Below are 20,736 nucleotides of genomic sequence, written 5' to 3'. Positions count from 1 at the left end.
CTTTACATGCGTAGGTTTGAATAAAAGTACCCTATTTACCATTAAGAAGGGTCACTCCTTTGTATGGGTCGCATCCTTAATTTTGGGCAAAAAAATCTAACATTTTCACTGTAAGGGTCATCCTCTTGAATATCAGTCACGCCATATAACTGACTCCAGTAAAATACAAGTGAAGTATTTTTGGTCTGTGTCTCAGCTTATTGCCGCGTAAGAAACAGCACTGATGCCTTCATCTTTTTCCTCTGCATCCTTTATGGCCCTTCCTACCCCTCCCCCTCATAGAACTATCTAACAAAACATACAAAGAAAAAGAATGCTATTTTTTATACCCATGTTTCCCTTCCCATCTTTACCAAGAGAGAAAAGACAGCAGGCTATTTCCTTGTAAATTTTTTGATGTTTCTTCAATAAAAACAAGCACACCCTTTACAGCAGTTTCGTCATGAATGAAATGTTGAAGTGAGAAAGCACAGGAAATCTCACGCAAAAACAATGTTTGAACACAGTTGTGTCACAGAAACCTGTTGAGATAGACATGATAATTGTGTACTGACAAGAGAGGGAGATAGAACCATAAACAGATGCATCCTTCTCCTATTTCTCTCTCTCTGGCTGGTTTGTTTTTAGATTCCCCCTCTTGCCCAGCGCCAGAGCCCGGCGGCAGACAGCCACATCATTTACCAGCGTCGGCTGGGTAGCCGTAGCCGCACAACAGGTGGCAATTGTAGCTTAACGGCACAGTTGATGATGCTTTACACTAATTACTGAGATATTTAAATTAAACAATTGATATTTAACCTGTGACATATTTATTAAAAACCAACACATGCTAGTTATTTAAGCATATAGACAACAACAACAGTGCAATGTTATTTTTTTTTTTTACCCAAAATGTAAATTTTTGCATATAGGTAGCAGTACATTTTATTAAACAAAAAATTTGGCATAAAATCTGTGGCCCATACGCGGGCAAATACGCTATTAGTGTCTAAACAATATTTTAACCAAATTACAGTTGCTGGAATATAGGTCTTTAGATTGACTATTTGTTTGATTTTCGGACAGTGATACAAAATACTGTAAAAAACAGTAAATTTCAGGAAAATTGTAGTATCACAATCAATAACAGTCTTACTTGATATTCCTTGCCTACATCAACGTGTCAAACTGCACTTCACATGATGATAATCCACATCACGAGTTGGGGACACCTGCTTGATCCTGGAATTCAATGTTAGGACAAGGTAGTGGTCCAATGTTGAATTCAGCTGGGCTGGGCAGATTATTGGGGTGATCACACCAAACTATGTTCCTCCTTCCTTTCTTCTAGGTCCTGAACTCACTCGGAACTGGGGAACTCATTTGTCTTAAAATCGCCGCCTCTTCAGAACTGTGTAGCTAAGTTTTACCTGGCTTGCCGTGTTTATTCCAAACTGATAGTAGATTTGTTGTCCTATTCAGTTGTAATTAATAATTGGCATTATTGATGAATATTTTGGTTAGTTGTATAACTTTTCTATTGACAATTTACTTCTTCTGTAATATCAGTCAAATATAATACTAGTTTTCATTACTGTCATTCGTAGACACTTCAATCTAGTTTGGAAAAATATTTTATGAATCAATCACACATCCTTTAATAAATTTATATTAAACTATCCACAATAGTAAAAAAGCTTCTTGCTTTTAGGATGGTTCAATACAGGCTGTTCCTTTTCTAGAATTTTCTCTTGTTTATCCACCTCAACGACCAAACTTTAGTTTTCATATCAAAAATAGGATAATCAAAATTCATGCTTTGCTTCAAACGGTTTTCTTTAAATAAACTAGATGTGGGACGATACCACACTTTCGATACTCGATTCTGTATTGTTTTTTCAGTTTGATACTTTCCATACTTCAATACTTTCGATACTCCAGGGAAAAATATTTTCCCATTAAGTAACAATTATTACAAATAACATAAATTAGTTTTAAACTGTATATAAATTCCCTCTTTAATACAAAAATACAAACTGCAAACAACTTTAAATACTTGAGTATAAAAAATAGAAGCGAAATACAAACTATCTTCAAGAGAGTTAGCCCTTTATTTTCCAGTACACTTTTTTTTACCGCGAAAAAATGTAAATAAAAAGAAAAGAAATTTTTTCTTGTTTGTTTCATTTTACAAACAACTTAATGCAACAGAACAATTTTAAATAAAATTTTAACGTGAGAAACGTAAAATACAAAACAATCAGATCGTAAGAAAACAATAACAATCGGGTATATTCAGTTCAAAGATTAATGAATGCACAAAATATGAGTTCCGTGCCTTGGTAAAGCATGTGCACCATTTTCATAATCATTGCTAGTTTGCGCCACTAGTCTCGCTTGGTGCTGGCCATAGATGCTACTATCGAAGTGCACAGTCTTCCTGATACTATCCAAATCTGTGGTGCGATAAAGTTATTTTTCTACGTTTGCAAAGGTAAACAATGAACTTTTTCAAAATAAAAGCATTAAAACGTAGTTTATCAGGAGGAATATAACAAAAAAAATTGTGAATTTTAGGACTTTTCCGCTTCGTAAAAACGTATGAAATGAGAAATTAATTATTTTATAAGTGTATGTTCCGGGAAAGTAAACCATTGTAAATATAGTACTTTCGGCGGGACCAAAATTAATCAGCGTATGACACGGGAAAATGCATGAAACGGGAACGTATCATAGAGGTACTACTGTAGTTGTATTTTGTACGATGTCGACTCAAAACTTAATTCAATACAAATGAACAAGCATTCCGGTATCGAAAAAATGTATCGAACTTACAGTTTCGATACTCGATACTTTGCGATACCGTCAAGTATCGAAGGTATCGAGGTATCGAAGTATCGAAAATCCCATCACTAAAATAAACACATAGTTATAAATTATTTGGTATCACTTCCTTAAAATCACAGATTTAAAACATGTATTCAACTATAGCCCGTCCCACTCTTAGATTGTAGTACACGGCTTATGGCGTGCGCTGTTGCCAAATCTCTAACACATTACGAATTTCAGGAGATGTGTGTCTTTTTAATTTGGATCGAACAAGAAGCATTTTAAGAAATCATATCGTAATTTATCATATTTTATACTATTACACAAATAAATTTGTAATAATGCCACTTTTATGTAAATTTCAAATAAAAACTACCTATTGTAAACAAAAATTTCTTATAGTTTTTTTTATGTTCTAAAAATCCCATATATATATATATATAAAATCACATTTTCATAGGCCCGATAAATGCCGTATTTTTGGACAAGTCATGTCCAAAATGATAAATAAAATACGGTAATGGAAATTCTCGGTCGAGTAGTTATGGGAAAAATCCGAACAATTGGGTCGAAATGGGGGAAGATTTTTTGAAAAACAGAAAAATTGCAACAACTCCCATAATATGAATAATATCGCATCCGTTTTAATGTATGATAACTCGGAGTACCTAATGCCAAAAAATGTTTTCTAAATAAATTTTTGATACGACCAGCCATAACTGCATGGGTTCGAAAAATATTTTCACTGGACAAAAAAAAACATAACAGCCTTAGTAGACACCTTATCAAATCTGTTTAAATTGTTTGTAAATATCATAATTATTTTCCAAAACTTTGTCAAAAACAATGTTTGATAAGATGCTTGGTGTTGAGAAGGATAGAAAAATAATTCAAAATGTTGTACCATCATCGCTATTAAATTCCTTCGTATTTATTTGATACATTTTACATATTATGTTCAAGATTCAATTAAAATATATTTTGTAACAACAATTGCTGCAAGGGGAAGAAAAAAATATAGGTTTAAGGATATAAAAATCCCTTTTTGTTCTAATGTAAAGAAAAATAATCATCAAAATCTTCCTGCGCCTTTAGGCTGTGCCGATAAGGAATTTTTTTTAACTTTAACTTACAACAAGAATCTGTTCTTACTTTTCATTCATAGGAATTTATACGATAAATGTAATGTTAACTTGAATAAGAAATAAATAACATCACATACCTTTTAATCACTATCGCTACCGCTGACCAATGTTGATACCCCTTCCATACGAGTAGCACAGAGCTGACCAGAAGAATGGTAAGCTTCCTTAATTGCATTGCACACACTCATATTTTTTGATGAATAGGTACTCAAATACATTCAACACAATCTTGCGCTCCCTCCCGCATAGCCTACCGATATAATTTCTTTTCGGTGTTCTAACTTCCATATTTTATATGTACGTAATAAAAATAAATGTAGAAAATAAAATCACGTATGTTAATATATAATTTGTTTGTCAAAATTATAACTGTAACGAGTCACCGGACACAACGCGTTGCTTCGTCGCGAGACGCGATACTAACTGGCAGGCTAGTTTTCAGAAATGCGTGTCTAAGGAAATACATGATTGACTAAGGAAGCCATGTATTTGAAATTGCTTGCAGGACAGAACCCCACTTATCTAAACACACGACCCTGTTTCCTCTTACGACGGCAGCTTGTGAGAGAAACCTCTATTGCAGCACGCTCTTGTACTGATAAGACACATCTTTAACAGCTATTTCCACTGAAACTGTAGAAACAATTGAGATGGAGATGCTTTTAAAAACTAATTCAATTCATTGTGAACATTTTTCACACTTTTGTCCCCCATCTATCTTTAATAGAAAAAAGGTTTTCCGCTGGTCAACTTTTTGATGTGTCAGTTTGTGAGAAAATGCATTTCAATAAATTAAAAAAATTATTTAAGTGAAACCTGTATAGTTTTTGTCTTAACATTTGTTCGGTGGCGTCCTAAGGCAATAATTTATCAATAAAAAAATCTGAATGAAATACACATGTACGTTTATTTTATGTGAAACATTTTGAAATACTTCAAAACAGTTCCCAGTGAATAAGTTATGTTTTTTTAATTTTTTCGGACACTTAAAATATTGTTATTCAAAATAAGTATTGACTGATGCGTATTTCGATGCTATACAATATGAAAAAAAGCTTGGTCTAAAAATTAAAATTTTAATTTCATTTGATTTTGGCAACAACGCGCGAAGAAACAAGGACAGCGCTAACGGCAATCGGCGTGTGTTAGAGAGAAAGAGAATGTGCCCATTTACTTCCACACTGCAATCTAAGAGTGGGATGCTCTATAGTTAAAACATACAAAACAAAACCTTGAAAATAAACAAACATCATCACACAAACTTTCATAATTCATAGAGAGAAAAAATTACTATGTAAACTTTCAAAATTGTTTTGGAATTTCTGGAAATTAACATATAACAAGGGAAGGGGGGGGGGGGGGGAAATCACTTGCTTTAAATGATTTCATGAGCTACTCACAACTGGCAAAAATAACCTCGCTCCATTCTACATTTGAACAGTACTAGGACTTACCTTGGGTATGACGTCTTTAAGAATGGTCAGGACGAAATCGCAGAATACATCTCGCTCGTGTATCTCGTCCAGTATCAAATGAGATATGGTCCGCAAGCCAGGATCTGAACGCATGAACTGAAGCAACATTCCTGTAGTGCAGTAAAGGATTGAACCATTTGGACGAGGAAGATTCCTGAACCGACACAAAAAAAAAGTAGTCACCTTTAAATTCATGCATCATTTTAGGCAACATTAAGACAAACAGCATTAAACACAATCCTGACGTTTTTGATAACATGCAATTGCATACATTGCACTCACCCTCACAGTACCAGACACTAGAAAATATATTAAGGACCCTTCCTACCTGGGCACATATACAGTATGTAGAACTTCAGAAGAACATGATTTATTTAACTGCTCAAGATATCAGACAGGTGTCAGTTTACAAAAAGCATTTAAGAATATGCTGAGGGCAGATGAGTAGTTGTTTTCCTATTTCCTTTTTAAACTGTAATTTTAGAAGAGTGAAAATGGCTACAACGAGTGTTTTCACAATAATTTTTTGGCATGAAACATCCAAGTAAGATTCTTGAAGGCACTCAAGGGACTTGCATCACACCTTTATCTTCATTTCTCGCCCACATAATGTTATGATTACCATTAAAATCTCATAGTTGCACTATTCACAATGAGAAGACTACATGCCAGTCCATAGCTTTGCACTTAAAGGCAATACCGCACTAAAAGCACCAGCGAGCATCGAACTTATCATCCCGCCTCACGAACACATATACATCCATGACTAGGCCGGCCCCTTGATTAAAAATAACTGAACTACGATTTGCTCATGCTGCTAATTCATACTTAAAGAAGACAGCTTACGCTTCCAAGCGGATGTGGTAGCCAACAGAAGCACTGCCACAAGGATCGTCTCTCTCTTGAGCCACTCGCTCGGCGACAGAAATAGCACTGATCCTCCGAGGCTGGGTGCACACCACATGGCAAAGCGATCCTTGGCCTCTCAAAATGTAGTCATCCAAGATGAACTGGGCTACTTGGGTTGTCTTTCCACATCCTAGACATCAAACAATTGTATGTCACATTGTGGACAATGGCACACTTCTTGACTCAGAACCACAATAACACTCCTGAACTGATTCAACAAAATTAAGTAACCAAATAATCAACTATGGCACGCTCAACTTTTATTTTAAGTAAATGATAAAAATCTATATTTTTTTTACCGACTGTAAAGAGAAAATTTTGTGAGTTAGGTACTACAATTGCTTTCCCATTATCTCTCAATAAAGCTTGTTTTACTTGCCGTCTCTTTTGCTACATAGACTTTTTAGGAGTTAGAAACAAATGAATTTAGGTCAAGAAGAGTTGGTAACGCTCATATAGGCGAAGCCGAAGAGAATGACTTGAAGTTTATTTATTTATTTTTTAAATTTTTACCCGGTACAGAAGCCGATGTCTTGAAAAATACTATTGCAAATTAAGATTCATCTAAAGGAGAAACTTATTAGGCAATACCTAATATCGCATCACTAAAAGATACATATAATTTGATTTATTTGGGTAAATATTTCACACAGACTGTTAACCATGCCCCAAATGATGCACTGGCATTACAGAAAGAGCAATCCTGAAAGTTATAGTACTCAAGACCATCATCATAAAAATTTAATAACAGCATTTACCAGTCTCTCCAGAAATGAGGACAACTTGGTGTGCGTCTATCATGGAGAGGATCTGAGTTTCTTTTTTGAAGATGGGCAGTTTCTTCCGGAACTCCAGCATCTGCCTGAAATGTGGACTCTCCTGTTTATCCTGCAGTTCATTTTCCAAAATTCCATCAACACTTGGATCCCTGCTCAGCAGCATAGCCATAAACTGTGAATCTGCTATCTTTGTATCAATACTACCTGCAACATTCAAATTGGTGCGTACTGTGCATGACAATTTCACAAAACACTGATCTGTAGGCTACCATCAAATAAAACCATACATTAACACAGATGCAAATTCACTATTTTGCACAATATTGATTACAAATTGCATCACACTATAGCATATTATCAAAGTTCAGGCTAGAGTGCTCAAGGGAAAGAGATACAAATCGAAAGATGCCAGCCTGGATGAAACAGTTTTTTTTGTCTATAACAATTAATTACAATTTATTATTGAAAACTTGGCCACATTAAGCCACAGTATTGAATGCAACTATATAATAAACTAATGTGTGTTGAATATAATATATTATCAGCATGTATATATAATAGTGTGTGTGTATATAGTTACCATAAATACATGTGTATTATTTAATTTTTAATAAGTATAAAATGTCACAAACACATACACATATATGACATTAAATACACATAATTCCTTACATATAATAATGGTAAATACATAATAACAATCCATGTAAGATACACAAGTATGTTTTATAGAAAGTTATTGAAATACTGATACTTCTTATTACAGTGTTTAAACATACTTGCTAGCAGACATACGTTAATGTAATATTTTATATTATTAAGCACGGGATTTAGGTAGGGCACGATGAAGTATATACAAAAGTTCTGATTACGTTGAAATATTACTGTTCACTTAAATATATACAAATAGTTACACTGGGTTGCCAAATTTATTGTTGGTTTCAAATTATACTCGGCTCTAAATCTCAGGGTAGTATACAAAATCAGTTTCACACCACCACTGGCCTACCCAGAGTCTTAAGGACAGAACTATGTTTGTGTATATAAATCTTAATTATATGTATTTCAAAATACTGTTATGTTCATTTAGTAGCCATTTATTCACAACAGATAGATTGTGTCTTTCAGACTTATAGTTTTTATGCAAATGCAGTGGCATCACTAAGTATATGTAGCTTCTCAGAATTACCTCAGGAACCGGCTACTATTTTGAAGTTATTCACTCCTACGTTTGATGTTGTCGGATATCAACATGAATATTAACAACTTAAGCTTCTAGGCCGTTAATTATATGTTCCACATACTGAGATGCCTAGCTAAATGCACCAGAAATGCTGGATACCGCACAGCGTCTCTTTTATCATCCAAAATGGACTCAGGCCATTGGTTTACCCTCGCTCAAATCTAGAAATTTTGAGTTACACAAGTGAACTGCTGGTTATGAAATCTAATGAAGACTGTAATTTTTGACAACACAAGAATCTGTGAAAGTGTTGGGGTTATGCTGGGACCTGGTACACGACGTTTTCTTCTACCAAGTGGAACTGCCCAACTTACCATTCACAAAGTAAGGCCTTCCGTCTATGATTGCTATCCTTTATGACCTGTGTGGATAGTTGGCACATGTGATAACAGCCAGCAGGTGTTATGGATCCAGGGTTTGGGATGGGATGAGCTAGTTGGAGATGACGTACTTGACCATTAGATCACTTTCAGAAGCACCTTATCTCTGGTAGCTAAAGTAAAAGTTGCATGTCTAATCCCTGTCATAGATTTTGAAAGTGCAGTTTAACAGGTTTTGTGATGCTAGCGAAAAGGTCTATGCTGTTGTTATCTACTTCCATTGTTGAGAGAAGTGATGGGACAATCCAAGTTCATATTTTAAGTGCGAAATCTAAGGTGGCACCACTGAAGACTCTCACCATTACAAAGCTCAAGCTCTATGCAGCTGTTTTGTTCAGTAGACTTTGGCAGCCTATCTCGCAGCTATATGAACCAAAAGATTAATCAAGTGGTGTTTAATGCCTGGAGAGATTCTGCTTTCATACTAGCTTGGATCTAAATGGTTGCCCCACAAACTGTAAACATGTCAGTAAGGTTGAAGAAATCCATTAAGTTCTGCCTCACAGGGTGTGGGTACAGTTCCATCACAGCAGAACCAAGCTGACTAAGCTTCTCGTGGCACCCTCCCGGATCAGTTGCTCAGCAGCTTGCTTTGGTTTTCATGCCCAAGCTACTTGTAACAGGGCAAGGAATGCTGGCCTTTGAATGAAGTTTATGGGCAAGAACTGTTACCTGAGTTGAAATCTGTGTCAACAAATATTTTTGGTGGTGCATCATGACATTAAACCCAACTCAGAGGACCCAATTGGACTACTGAACAAGACTTCATTGCTGATAAAACTTCAAAGTATTACATCATGGGTGTTGCGGGAAAAAGGGAGTTTTTCAGCATTCACATAACCCCATGGGTGATGGAATAACTGTTGACCAACTAAAATCTGCTTTAATTGTTTGGGTCAAGATGGTTCAATCCTTCTGGTTTAAGGGTGAAATTGCTGCACTACGCAAAGGTGAATTGTGTCCAAAGATTACACAATAGCTGATATTATTTCTCGTAGGGGTACACGAGCAGCTTATTTTAATGTCGAGTGATACGAAAAATTTGTGACTAACTAAAAGTAACTGGATTAGTGAAAAAAAATACGTAACAAATTAATTTTAAAGTTTATCATGTTTAATAAAATTTGAAAATCAATCTAAAAACAATACAATTATTGTTTTAAATATCATTTTACTGCATATATTCTTTTTCTTTGGTATTTCCTTTAAACTACATTGATGTTTGATAATCCAGCGAAATCACTAATCCGACATGACCATAATCCCGAACATCCCAAGGTTAAACACCCTTCACTGTACCTGTGTCGGTGTGCTGCGGCCAAAGATAAACCACCAGCAGTGGCTGGTAAACCACCTGGAAACACAAAGAACCGACCTGTGATGGTCTGCAGGAACTTCTTCCGGAACTCGCTGTCCCCGGCATCTTCGCGCTTCCTGCCAGCGGCGTGCGACGCGGCGCGCGACGCGGTGCTGGTGTCGAACTCAGAGTTCAACTGCTTCAGGTTCTCCAGCGACGGCTTGGCCAGTTGCAGAGCGTCCCTGATGTCCTGCAGGTCTGTGGGGCTCAACTTCAGAGGAAGGACCTGAAACATCACCACAATCCCAAACTGCTGCACATGCTTTACCAATATTAGTTTCATATAAAAGAAAAATAAATGTTATATTATAAACATCTTTTAAATAAACTTTCTCTTTTCCCTCATTCTTCAATATAATTTTTGTGTTTGGCCATTTGTAGAAAGTGCTTGCAGTTTATTCCTAAGGTTTCCCAAGCACAATTTTTATCTAAGTAAGTGTAGGGGAAGCAGAAATACATAATTTTACAAAATGTGAGCAAGTCTTTTAGGTCAACAGGGAGAGTGGGGGTAAGGGTCCCCCCTCCCACTAGACACATTACTCAAAGATATCACAACTTTTTATCCTTACCCCCCCCCCCCTCCCCCTCCATCATATCAGATTAGTTGGCATGTTATAAATTCAAATGTTACATATTCAAACAATAATTTTAAAATAAAGATTGAAAGTATGTGTTATAATTGAACTATTTTGTATTTAAAAAAAGGGAGTGCATACTTAGGTACACACGTTGTAAGTTATAATTCTACGGCATAACTAAAATATTAACCTGAATCATTTTAAAACTCATATTATAACACTAAGTATATGTTTATATACTTGTTTTTGCTTAAATGACTGAAATCAGTCTGTAAATACTTCCTATAAACAAACCTTAAACTTATTGAGCTGATTCAACATTTAAGAAATAGACTTAACAGTACAAATTTCATCAAATAATTCTTTTATTTGTCATGGCATTAGGCTAACAATTTGTTGTGTCTCTACAGTATAATGAATGCTGCGCTATCTTTACATTTCAGTGTTTACTAAGGACTGTCAAAATTGTAAAGAGTATTATTTAAGTCATTATTTCTTTTTATGACTATAAATTATAACAAAGTATTAAAGGAAAATTGTACAATTATAAAGTTTTATTTCTTAATACCTATGTATTATGTAAATTCTGCCTAGTTTACGAAAGCAATATATATGGATGAATCACGCGAATCCACCATATTTTCGAGATTTCTGAGACTTCCACAGATGGCAGCACCGTATTTACACAATTCTGTTCCAATTGACTTACGTTCCATTCACGAAATTACCCCACCAAATGCCATATACCGAGAGCTAAAATGTAGCACATAAAAAATAAGATTTTTTTTTCCAAGAAAGTTTTGTAACTTATGATCGTGGATTACACGGCCCACAAAAGGCACTGGTTGGGGCAACCCGTGAAGCCTGAGCAAGGGAAAGAGGGCCAAATTTGCACAATAATATGGAAACTTTTAAGTACACAGAGTGATGCTACTCATTCTCAAGTTCCACACCAATATCTGAACATAGTAATGATTTCATTTTGTGATGGGGAGAGGGTAAGGGTATTTTTTGACAGTGTATGCCAAAACTTTACAGTAGCAATGGATACTTTTTTTCCAGCAGTGGTTTTTAAGTTGGCAGCTTGGGCTGTGCTGTGATTGGACAGAGAGGTACGCACCTCCAACTTACAGTTCGGGCAGAGGTGGCTGCGTAGTATCGTCCATTTAGTGAGCGTCTGTACGAGGTACCGAAAGGTCGCTGCCGGTGATGGCCCACAAAAAAATTATATAATTATATAGTTAATGTAAATTTCGCAGCTGTGGTTAGGGCGGCACCAAATTAGAATCATTTTCGGAATTTTTAATTAGAATTTGTTGACGGCAGTCATCTGTGTTAGACCACGACAAAGATACAATGAACTTCATTATTCTGATAACCGTAGTCCTTCAGCCTGTACCGTGAGTTTGTGTGCAACCACGGGACTTAACTGCGAACTGTATGTTAATGTTCATATTTCCATACCTGCGAACAGTCAATGTGTTTTTTTTTGTCTCTGTGAAGATGTGTGTATTGTTGGTAACGGCAATATAAATTTGTTCTCATAGTCGGAAGATGGCAGTCATCGTTAACTGTAATTTTTCTTCGAGTATTAAACAAAATACATTATCAGTTTTTGTTCATGAGACTTTATTTTAATAACTAATCAACGACAGTAACAACATTTTTCTGGAACTTAAATAATTTTCAGCGCCCAATTCATTTCTTCAAATGTTAGGCCAATCCGTTTGCTAGCCGGGTGGTCTGGGGTGTGATATTTGGCATCCAACATGGGGCTGGTATGTATTCAACATGATCGGAGACGGACATTTGCAAAAATAGTGAAGAAAATTTTTTTTTCTACTTAGTCAAAACTGAAAAAATGTTTTTGGAAAAATGAACTGCTGTGAAGGTATCTTCAGATCATCGACTGTGCTGTTTACTGCCTAGCTGAGTGAACGAGTGCAGTATCTATTAGATATGCTATTTTATATAATCTCAGAAAAACTACTAAAAAATAAGATTTTCAAGAACCTGGCTGACCAGGCTTCAGTATATAAACTGTTAACAAGTTCATGAACTATATACAAAAATTAAGAAATTTAAAATTTTTTTCTTGACATTTTCAAAAAAAGAAGTAAATTTGGGTAAAATTACACAAATATTTCCAAAAATATATATTATTGTACTACTACTGTCATTTAAATCACAAAATGTACTCTATATATTTTAATAACATAAGTGTTAAATGGCACAAACTGAACACAGTATAAGACAGGTCAGTAAACAGAAAGACTACTGAAAACTTGAAAATATGTACTTTTAATCTCTCTTTACATGACACGGACCCTCGTTGGCAGTGTTTGTTTATATAACATTTATGTAGTATGGGTCTCTTGTTTCAACCCAACCACCAGCATGACTCAAATTTATAAACATTAAATTTGTACACAAGTGGTTAGAGGTTTTATTGCTTTAAGCTCTGTATGTTCACTTGTACACACAGCAAATTATATTTAACAAAACATTTACTGATGCTGTTTTATGACTTCATGACCTGCCTTTATTTGGCAGGTCATGAAGTCATAAAACATTCATCAGCTTACTAAGAATAGCAAATTACCATTCATGATACTGGTTAGCACCAGAAAAAAACCACATATTTTCACTCCCAGTGATACAGATTTTTACATTATGGACATATGGGTTAAAATATTAAATGCACAGAATGAAAAGAATATAAATTATAAATAATTAAAATAACAAATATATCAATGGTTCCACTTCATGGTTACACAATAATTTACCTTGAATTTTTATGGTAATTTTAATTCAAGGATGTCTTTACTGTGCTGTTACTATTTTCATAATGCACAGAAAGTTATGACTTATTTTAATGATATTATTATTTATGAAAACTTATTATTTTGATTGTTATTATTATTATTATGAAATTTTATTATTTAATTTGTATATTGTTCGCCCGCAAAAGTTATTTAAATATATTTTTATTAATTATGTATATCTACGAGAGCTATGCTCTATGACCTGAAATGGACTTATATGGACAGCCAATTGAGTATACCCCTCTAAGGACTAATGAACTTAACGAATAAACGATGATTTTATTCGGGGTATTACTTAAAGAAATTTTCATTGTTGGAAATTTTCGTTTTAAATTTACCGCATTTTTGTGTTTTCAATTGTATTAATGAGTGTTATTTACGGTATTTATATTGTAAATTACGCTAACCGATTTTGGTTTCGGCCAATGAGAGGCCGTGTTTTAGATGTGAGGCGTCTAGAACGTCTTAATTAATAAGAATGGTTGTATGAAGGCGTCTGATGCCGACGCAAAGGCGCGAGGCCTATTTTAAATTTGAAATATAGCTAGCTAGATTATGCCATCCGACACTCAGGATGAGCTTAAACGGCGTATAAATAAATAATGTGTAAGATTATAAGGGCATATTCTGACGGATATGTTATTAGGAGTGAAAATCTGTAAGTAAAGATCTTGCATTTTGTATCGCCCATAGACATACCCTGCTGTATGTAATTTCTTCGTGAATCACTTCGATTTGACTACAAACTGATTAGTTTTCACGTAAAAGGTGTCAATTATCCTGAACTACGTCATGAATTGTTATTTCCAAGATTTAAATTATTATTTTATTTTGTGATACCCAGAGGTGAAATGGGAGTACAAGTTTCGTGTCTCTACCATATAAACTGAGTTAAGCCAAGGCAAATACGAACCCAAATATAAACATAAATAGTAATCATACAAATTAATTGTGCTATGATTTCAAACATTTTTCTGTTATGTAAGAATGCGTCCGTAAAAATATAATTGGATTGATTTTCTGAACTTACACTAACGAACTTTTGTGAACGATTCATGTGTGCTACGTATTTTCCTGATGTTTAATTTATATAAGCGCATATCCACGAGTCATGTTCAGTATCGTTAGGATTGTTTTTCTGTGATTTTTATCTAATTATATCAATATTGATTTTTATCTCTACACCTAGGTTAGTTGTCCCTGATGAATAGCAATTTTTATTATCAATAAAAACCTGAATTCTATCCCTATGTGTTGATACATGTTACCTAGCTGCCTGTGTCCAAGAGTGTGGGTTTTATGATAAATAACATTTTTTTTTGCATGTTTCTAAGGGTCAGAGTACAAGAGCATAACAGTACCATTGACACACACATATATATGTATATATATGTATATATATATGTATATATATGTATATATATATATTTTTTTTTTTTTAAATAGTGACAGCCAGTGTATATTGTCCCGACAACACACACACAACAAAAGGGTCTATTTATAAATCGACGAGTACTATTAATGGTACTGGCGCCAGCAGTAAGAATACACCAACAAGTTTAGCAGCAGTACAGTATAGAAAGTGGCGCACATAAACGTGGGGCCCGAGTGTGTTGACATTGAGTTGTCACACCTTATTTCAAGTTGTCATTTGATCCTGCATAGTATATCTAATCCATTATAATAACATGGCACACAACCACCCCACATACTCGCTCAGGAGTAGGCGTGACAGTATGTGTGAAGACTGCGATAACACAGGGAATTCAGGAAGTGACACGGCGACATCATCAGCAGGGGGTTCACCAGGGAACACTTGTGTGGAGGGACCTAGTGATCACTCTACCACCGTGACTGAGAGGTTAGGGCGGCCCATGTCACCAGCAACAGGGGAGCAGGAGGAAAAGGAGGCCACTGTCCCTAACATAACACCATTGCCAGATAATACTGCTACATCACCTGTGACACTGGAAGCACTCATGCAGTTATTACGGCAGAATAATACTCAAATGGAGCAGCATAATGCATCCCTAAATGCGAAATTAGAACAGAACAATACTCAAATGGGGCGGCTTACGGCTGAGTTGGGAGCGCTGAGGGATCAGACCAACTCAGGATTAAAGAGCCTGGAACACAGCATTGAGGTTAGGCTGGCCCAGCAACACGAACAGGTCCAGCAGATATCTGAGCAGGTATCACAGAACAGTAGTCGTGTGGACAGTCTGGAGACTCATGTAACATCCATACGAAACATGATCTCAAATGAACACCAGGGACAAGCTAGTGCTAGGGAGGAGGTGCGAGGACATCTCCAGCATCTCGAACATAGACTGGAGGACATGGAGGTGGCTACTGCCACACTACGAGATAGAATCGAGCACCTTAGTGTACACCCCAGTCCCAGGAGTGAGTCAGCTGACCGCCAAGCTCATGTACCGTCACACACAGCCCCTGTGTCAACTGTACCGACTGCCCCAGTAGACAGGCAACCGTACCCCAGTGAGATGTACACAATTCCACTGCTACCCATCCACAATCATCCTACCGTTCAAATGGATCTGCCCAGAGAAACCCCTGTATTGAGCCCATCCAACATTGATGCGGCCACGCTCATGCACCATCCAGCTAAGCATTGGGCAGAAGCTATGCCCACGTTTGCTGGCAGAGCTACAGAGAACCCCATCCGTTTTCTGAAAAGATTTGAGGAATACACCTCAACCTTTCATTTGAGGGATACAGAGATACTGAAGTGTCTCAACAGCGCCCTGAAAGGACCGGCATTTTACTGGTGGGAGATGCTGAGTGCATCAACACATAGTTACGCCCAGTTCCAGTCCCTGTTCCACAACCAGTATTGGAACATCCGAATACAGAGTCACCTCCGTGCACAGTTTCACACGGAGAAGTATGACCCAAGGAAGTGCGCGTCCTTGGAAGCGCATCTATCAGCAATGTTTGAGAAGACACGCTACTTGGATCAGCCCATGACGGATGATGAATTCATCGCGGCCATCCTCACGCAGCTCCCACTCAAGTATCAGAAGCAGTTATCAGGCCTGCCGTACCGTGATGTGACAGAGTTCCGCGAGCGCCTTCTCAATTATGATAAACTTGAGAAAATGGACAGAGCACCCAATACCAAGGAGAGTGAGAGGGTACCACAGCCCCACCGACAACAGCCCGTCCACAACTACTGGCAGAATCGCGAGGGAAAACCCAAGGAGCTCAGACAGGCAGCGGTGAACACAATGAACTGGCAGCCAAGAGGAGGAGGACCTAGCCGGAACGATCAATACCAGACAGGCTACAGGAAGACCCCCTATTACAAGAGAAAGACGTGGTGGTCCAACTCCAGGAATTACCACAGCGATGACGAAGCAAACCACCGCCGGAGGCAGGGGGACTACCGAGACAGCAAGCGAAGATCCTTCTCGCCAGAGTCATGGCCACCCAGGGAGTCAGCAGACCGCCGCCGGAGAGCATCGTCAGAAGACGAGCTGGAGTACTGCAAGAAGTACCGCCGTACCGACGAGCCCCGCTACAACGGCAAACCTGAGGACTACTGCCCGCCATACCACTATGCCCCCAGGACTCACGAGACGAGTGGCGGCCATGCCCAGAACAGCCACCTCTCGTACAACCGGAACATACAGATGACAACATTCCCACCAACATTTGCTGCACCGTCTACATCTCAGCAGCCGACGTACTACAACCAGGGACCAGCAAATCAGTTGGCAGCAGAATTCAAAGCTGCTGTGTCTGAAGCAGCAGGGAACCGACAGTGGAATCGTCAAGAAGGAGCCAGATCACCAGCTCCAGGTGGACGTGCCAACACTGGCACGTTAAACTATTAAGGATATATCGGCGGCGATCAACCCTGAATTTATACCCCAATGTGACAAGGAGCCCGAAAGGACAAGACTACCCACAGGAGAAGAAGTGGAAGCATTCGTAAGAATGAAGCTCACAGCAGAAGCTGATGTACGAAGAAGAAGGAAACCAGCATCCAAATTGTCTAAATTTAATATCGGCGACCTTGTGCTCAAGAAAACATCTCCTATCAGCAAGGCATGGGAGAATGTCACCAGGAAATTATTTTTGCTTTTCGACGGACCATATGTCATAACTGACATAGTTCAAGAGAACTGTTATGCTCTGGAAGACCCATCTACAGGCCGACCAGTAGGCCGGTATAATATTTCGCAGTTGAGAGCCTACAAGAAACCTGTGTCCCAGTGAACAAGTTCGACACAAGCTAGTGAAACACCTGTATAGTACGAGTATAGGTACTATAACAGCTGAGCGCAATCGGAATGTCTAGGTCAGAGCCAGGACCTGACCAGTATGAATGTGAAAGGTATTAAATGGTTACTGTGTAATTTGTTATGCCATGTGAGGCGTATTGCAACCACTGACAGGTACCTAATGTGTAGCGGAAGTGTGATATCCGCTTGGTACATTATCGTCGCGTCGATGCGGAAGTGCAATTCCCGCTTATTATTGCCTGTAGTGAGGTGAAGTGAAATGCCACCCACACAGATGTAATGAATCTTCGAATTTAATAGTGTATTATGTGTATAATATTGTTTGTCAGTTGGTCTGCGTTATTCTTCGTGTGAGTATAAGTTCACTAACAGTAATACCTGAATCTATGTAATGAGATGCGCCTATCTGTAAGTACTATCATACTAACTAGCAAAAAGAAATGTCAAGCTTGTGTGTTGTCGACTAACTTGTGTGAGAGAAGTATGGCCTAGCTGTGTAAACATGGGTGAGCACTGTTCTACAAAGCATCTAAGAAGCACATGAACACTTTGCAACTACTAGCATAATAATAATAAGGTTACCTTGAATTACTGATGTGGTTACTCCAATTTTTCCGAAGCACAACACACCACTGAATTTATTAAGAATCGCCGAGATTTATTTATTTTTGTTATTAAACACTGCTGGAGAAGAAGATGAAAAAAAAAATATATATATATATATTTTTGCAAATTTAATACTTTTGTTTTACATGAATTCTATGATTGAAGTAGGGCTTTGCAAATGATCTCATAGGGTTGCATTCTGCCCTGAATGCAGAGTAGAAAAGTATGCATTCCTTTCGCATACAAATCCACTCAGTATTAGAAAGCTATTTCTTTAAATTAACTTGATTTGGTTATTTTAAATAATGATATTTATGAAATGATAAAGAGATATATACGAACGACTGTGTCATTTATTGTGAAAAAAAAAAAAAAAAAACTATACAAAATATTTTAATTTCATTCAACGTGGAACTTGAGATTTTGTTTGTTTATGTTTGTAATCGTCGAGTAGGCGAATATGATGTCAAACGAAGACCTGAAAAACTCAATGTCTAACAACTATGTTGCGGACTTAGTACACTGTTGCAGTAAATGTCAGCAGGCTGTATTATAAACAAGTACTAAGTTACTGCAAAATTGAGCCAGCCAGAAAAGAAAAAAAAAATTTTTTTGCAAGCTATCATGAAAGCATTTTTTTTTTGTTTCACATAGCTTTGTCAGGATAGAATTATCCTTTGCATCGAGATCATGAATCTCAAGTGATTTTAACAAGAAACAATTCCTATCAGAGAAATTTCTGAATGATATGAATACACAGTCAGGATCCTGCGAAGCCCGCATCGGATGCCTGAAAACGAAACTAATGGTTGATATGAGAGGGAAACTGCTATACACTTTCCAAACAGCTGTTTGCGTTATATGAGAACCCAGCTGATTACAGAAAAAAAAAAAAACTACCTTGCGAGAAGTGGTAGAAATAAAAGTTCACCAGACACTCAAGTAAAATAAAAGAAAGAAAAATAAAGGCCGCCTTCGCCGAGCGGTAAGCTGCGATAAAAGAGAGATAAAAGAGAAGGAAACACTGTGCGTTCCCTTTTCAAGCACAAGTTACACATGATGCGTGTACTTAAACGAAATCAAAACTATTGTTGATTTGTTTGCTAACATAAACAAATGCTTTTAATTATGTAATATATGAAATGTTCCTTGAAGTGATATTGTAAATATGATGTTATGTATATTATATGAGATGTTAGTGAGAATTATTAATTTTATCAATTGTTGATATTATGAAGATATGAAAGATTGTGAGATGATGCTTATGGAAATGTACGAGATGCATAATGAAATTGTACATAGAATAAAACAGGTACAACCTGAAGGCATAAGGATGCCTAACAATGATGTACACAAACCCTTTCATTAACATGAAAATCAGTTTAGTTAAAGTTATGCTTGAATGTTATCTAGCTAATGATACCTATTGTTAAGATGTAACAATTTCACTTTGAAAGTTATTGAATGGTTAGCCTAAGTTACTATATTATTATTTAATATCTGATGTTATTTGATCCCATTAGTTACTATTTGTTTTAATAGTTAGTTTATACTGAACTGGCTTGTGGATAGGCTACGTTAAGCACAGAAGATGTCTTAGCCTGCCGACATTCGTGCGTTACAAGTGCACGATTCACACATGAGTGAAGAGTTTTAAGACTGTTTAATGACCGGGACACTTGTTAGTTAAAATGTACACAATACGGTTCGCAACGGCTGTGTACCTATCAGTGATGGGACCCGACGAGTGCGTCCTTGTGAGATGGCAGTTCCGCCGACACGAGCAGCACCGCAGACGTCCCGACGCCGCCTCTCACATGTTCGTGGGGTAGGGCGGCAGCTGCAGCCGCAGTCCGCCGCTGCAGATGTTCGCCGCGGAGCCCGGAGCCGTGGTGTCCGGTACTGCAACGCCGCCACACTCCAATCCCGCCGACGTGAGGTGTGGAGCAGGTGTTGGTGTTGGCCGCTTTGAGGTCGGGCGCTGTCCTGATGCCTCCTCAGCCGCCGCCGTGGATGTCGTTTGCACCGCGGGTGGCGTTGATCCACTGCCGTGACGTGTCCTGGAGAACGTCACATTGTTGACTCACATGTACATACACCCGTTACAGCCATATGAGATTGCTACTTACAGTAAGTATGTCCTCCCACGTCCCTCTCAACAGGAGCGGCTCAAGGGAGTAGACGCCGTCGGAGAGCTGCAGCAGGTCCAGCAGAGAAGATTTTGCGCGGGAAAACCCGTGGACCATTCGAGCGCAGGTCTGCTAGCGGCGACGACCCGATGCAAAGTGATTAAAATTGCGCGAATTGTCTAGTGTAACGGTCGAAAGGACGATAGAAAAAAAAAAAAAAAAAAGGAGGAGGAG

The 20,736-nt window shown here is 37.5% G+C and overlaps 1 protein-coding gene across 1 annotated transcript in view; it reads right to left on the bottom strand.

Annotated features, from left to right (window-relative positions):
- LOC134533937 (ATP-dependent DNA/RNA helicase DHX36-like) overlaps positions 1-20,736 on the bottom strand; it is a 63,519-nt gene that overhangs the window by 35,255 nt on the left and 7,528 nt on the right. The window contains exons 3-6 of the mRNA XM_063371756.1: positions 10,115-10,322; positions 7,096-7,320; positions 6,275-6,467; positions 5,408-5,582 (exon numbers count right to left, since the gene is read on the bottom strand). Coding sequence (XP_063227826.1) covers positions 5,408-5,582; positions 6,275-6,467; positions 7,096-7,320; positions 10,115-10,322 — 801 coding nt within the window. The remainder of the gene's footprint in view (positions 1-5,407; positions 5,583-6,274; positions 6,468-7,095; positions 7,321-10,114; positions 10,323-20,736) is intronic.

Source organism: Bacillus rossius, chromosome 7, assembly GCF_032445375.1.
Source record: "Bacillus rossius redtenbacheri isolate Brsri chromosome 7, Brsri_v3, whole genome shotgun sequence".
Classification (NCBI taxonomy): domain Eukaryota; kingdom Metazoa; phylum Arthropoda; class Insecta; order Phasmatodea; family Bacillidae; genus Bacillus; species Bacillus rossius.
Note: the sequence above shows the minus strand (reverse complement) of the source record. Positions and strands in the feature narration are given on the sequence as shown.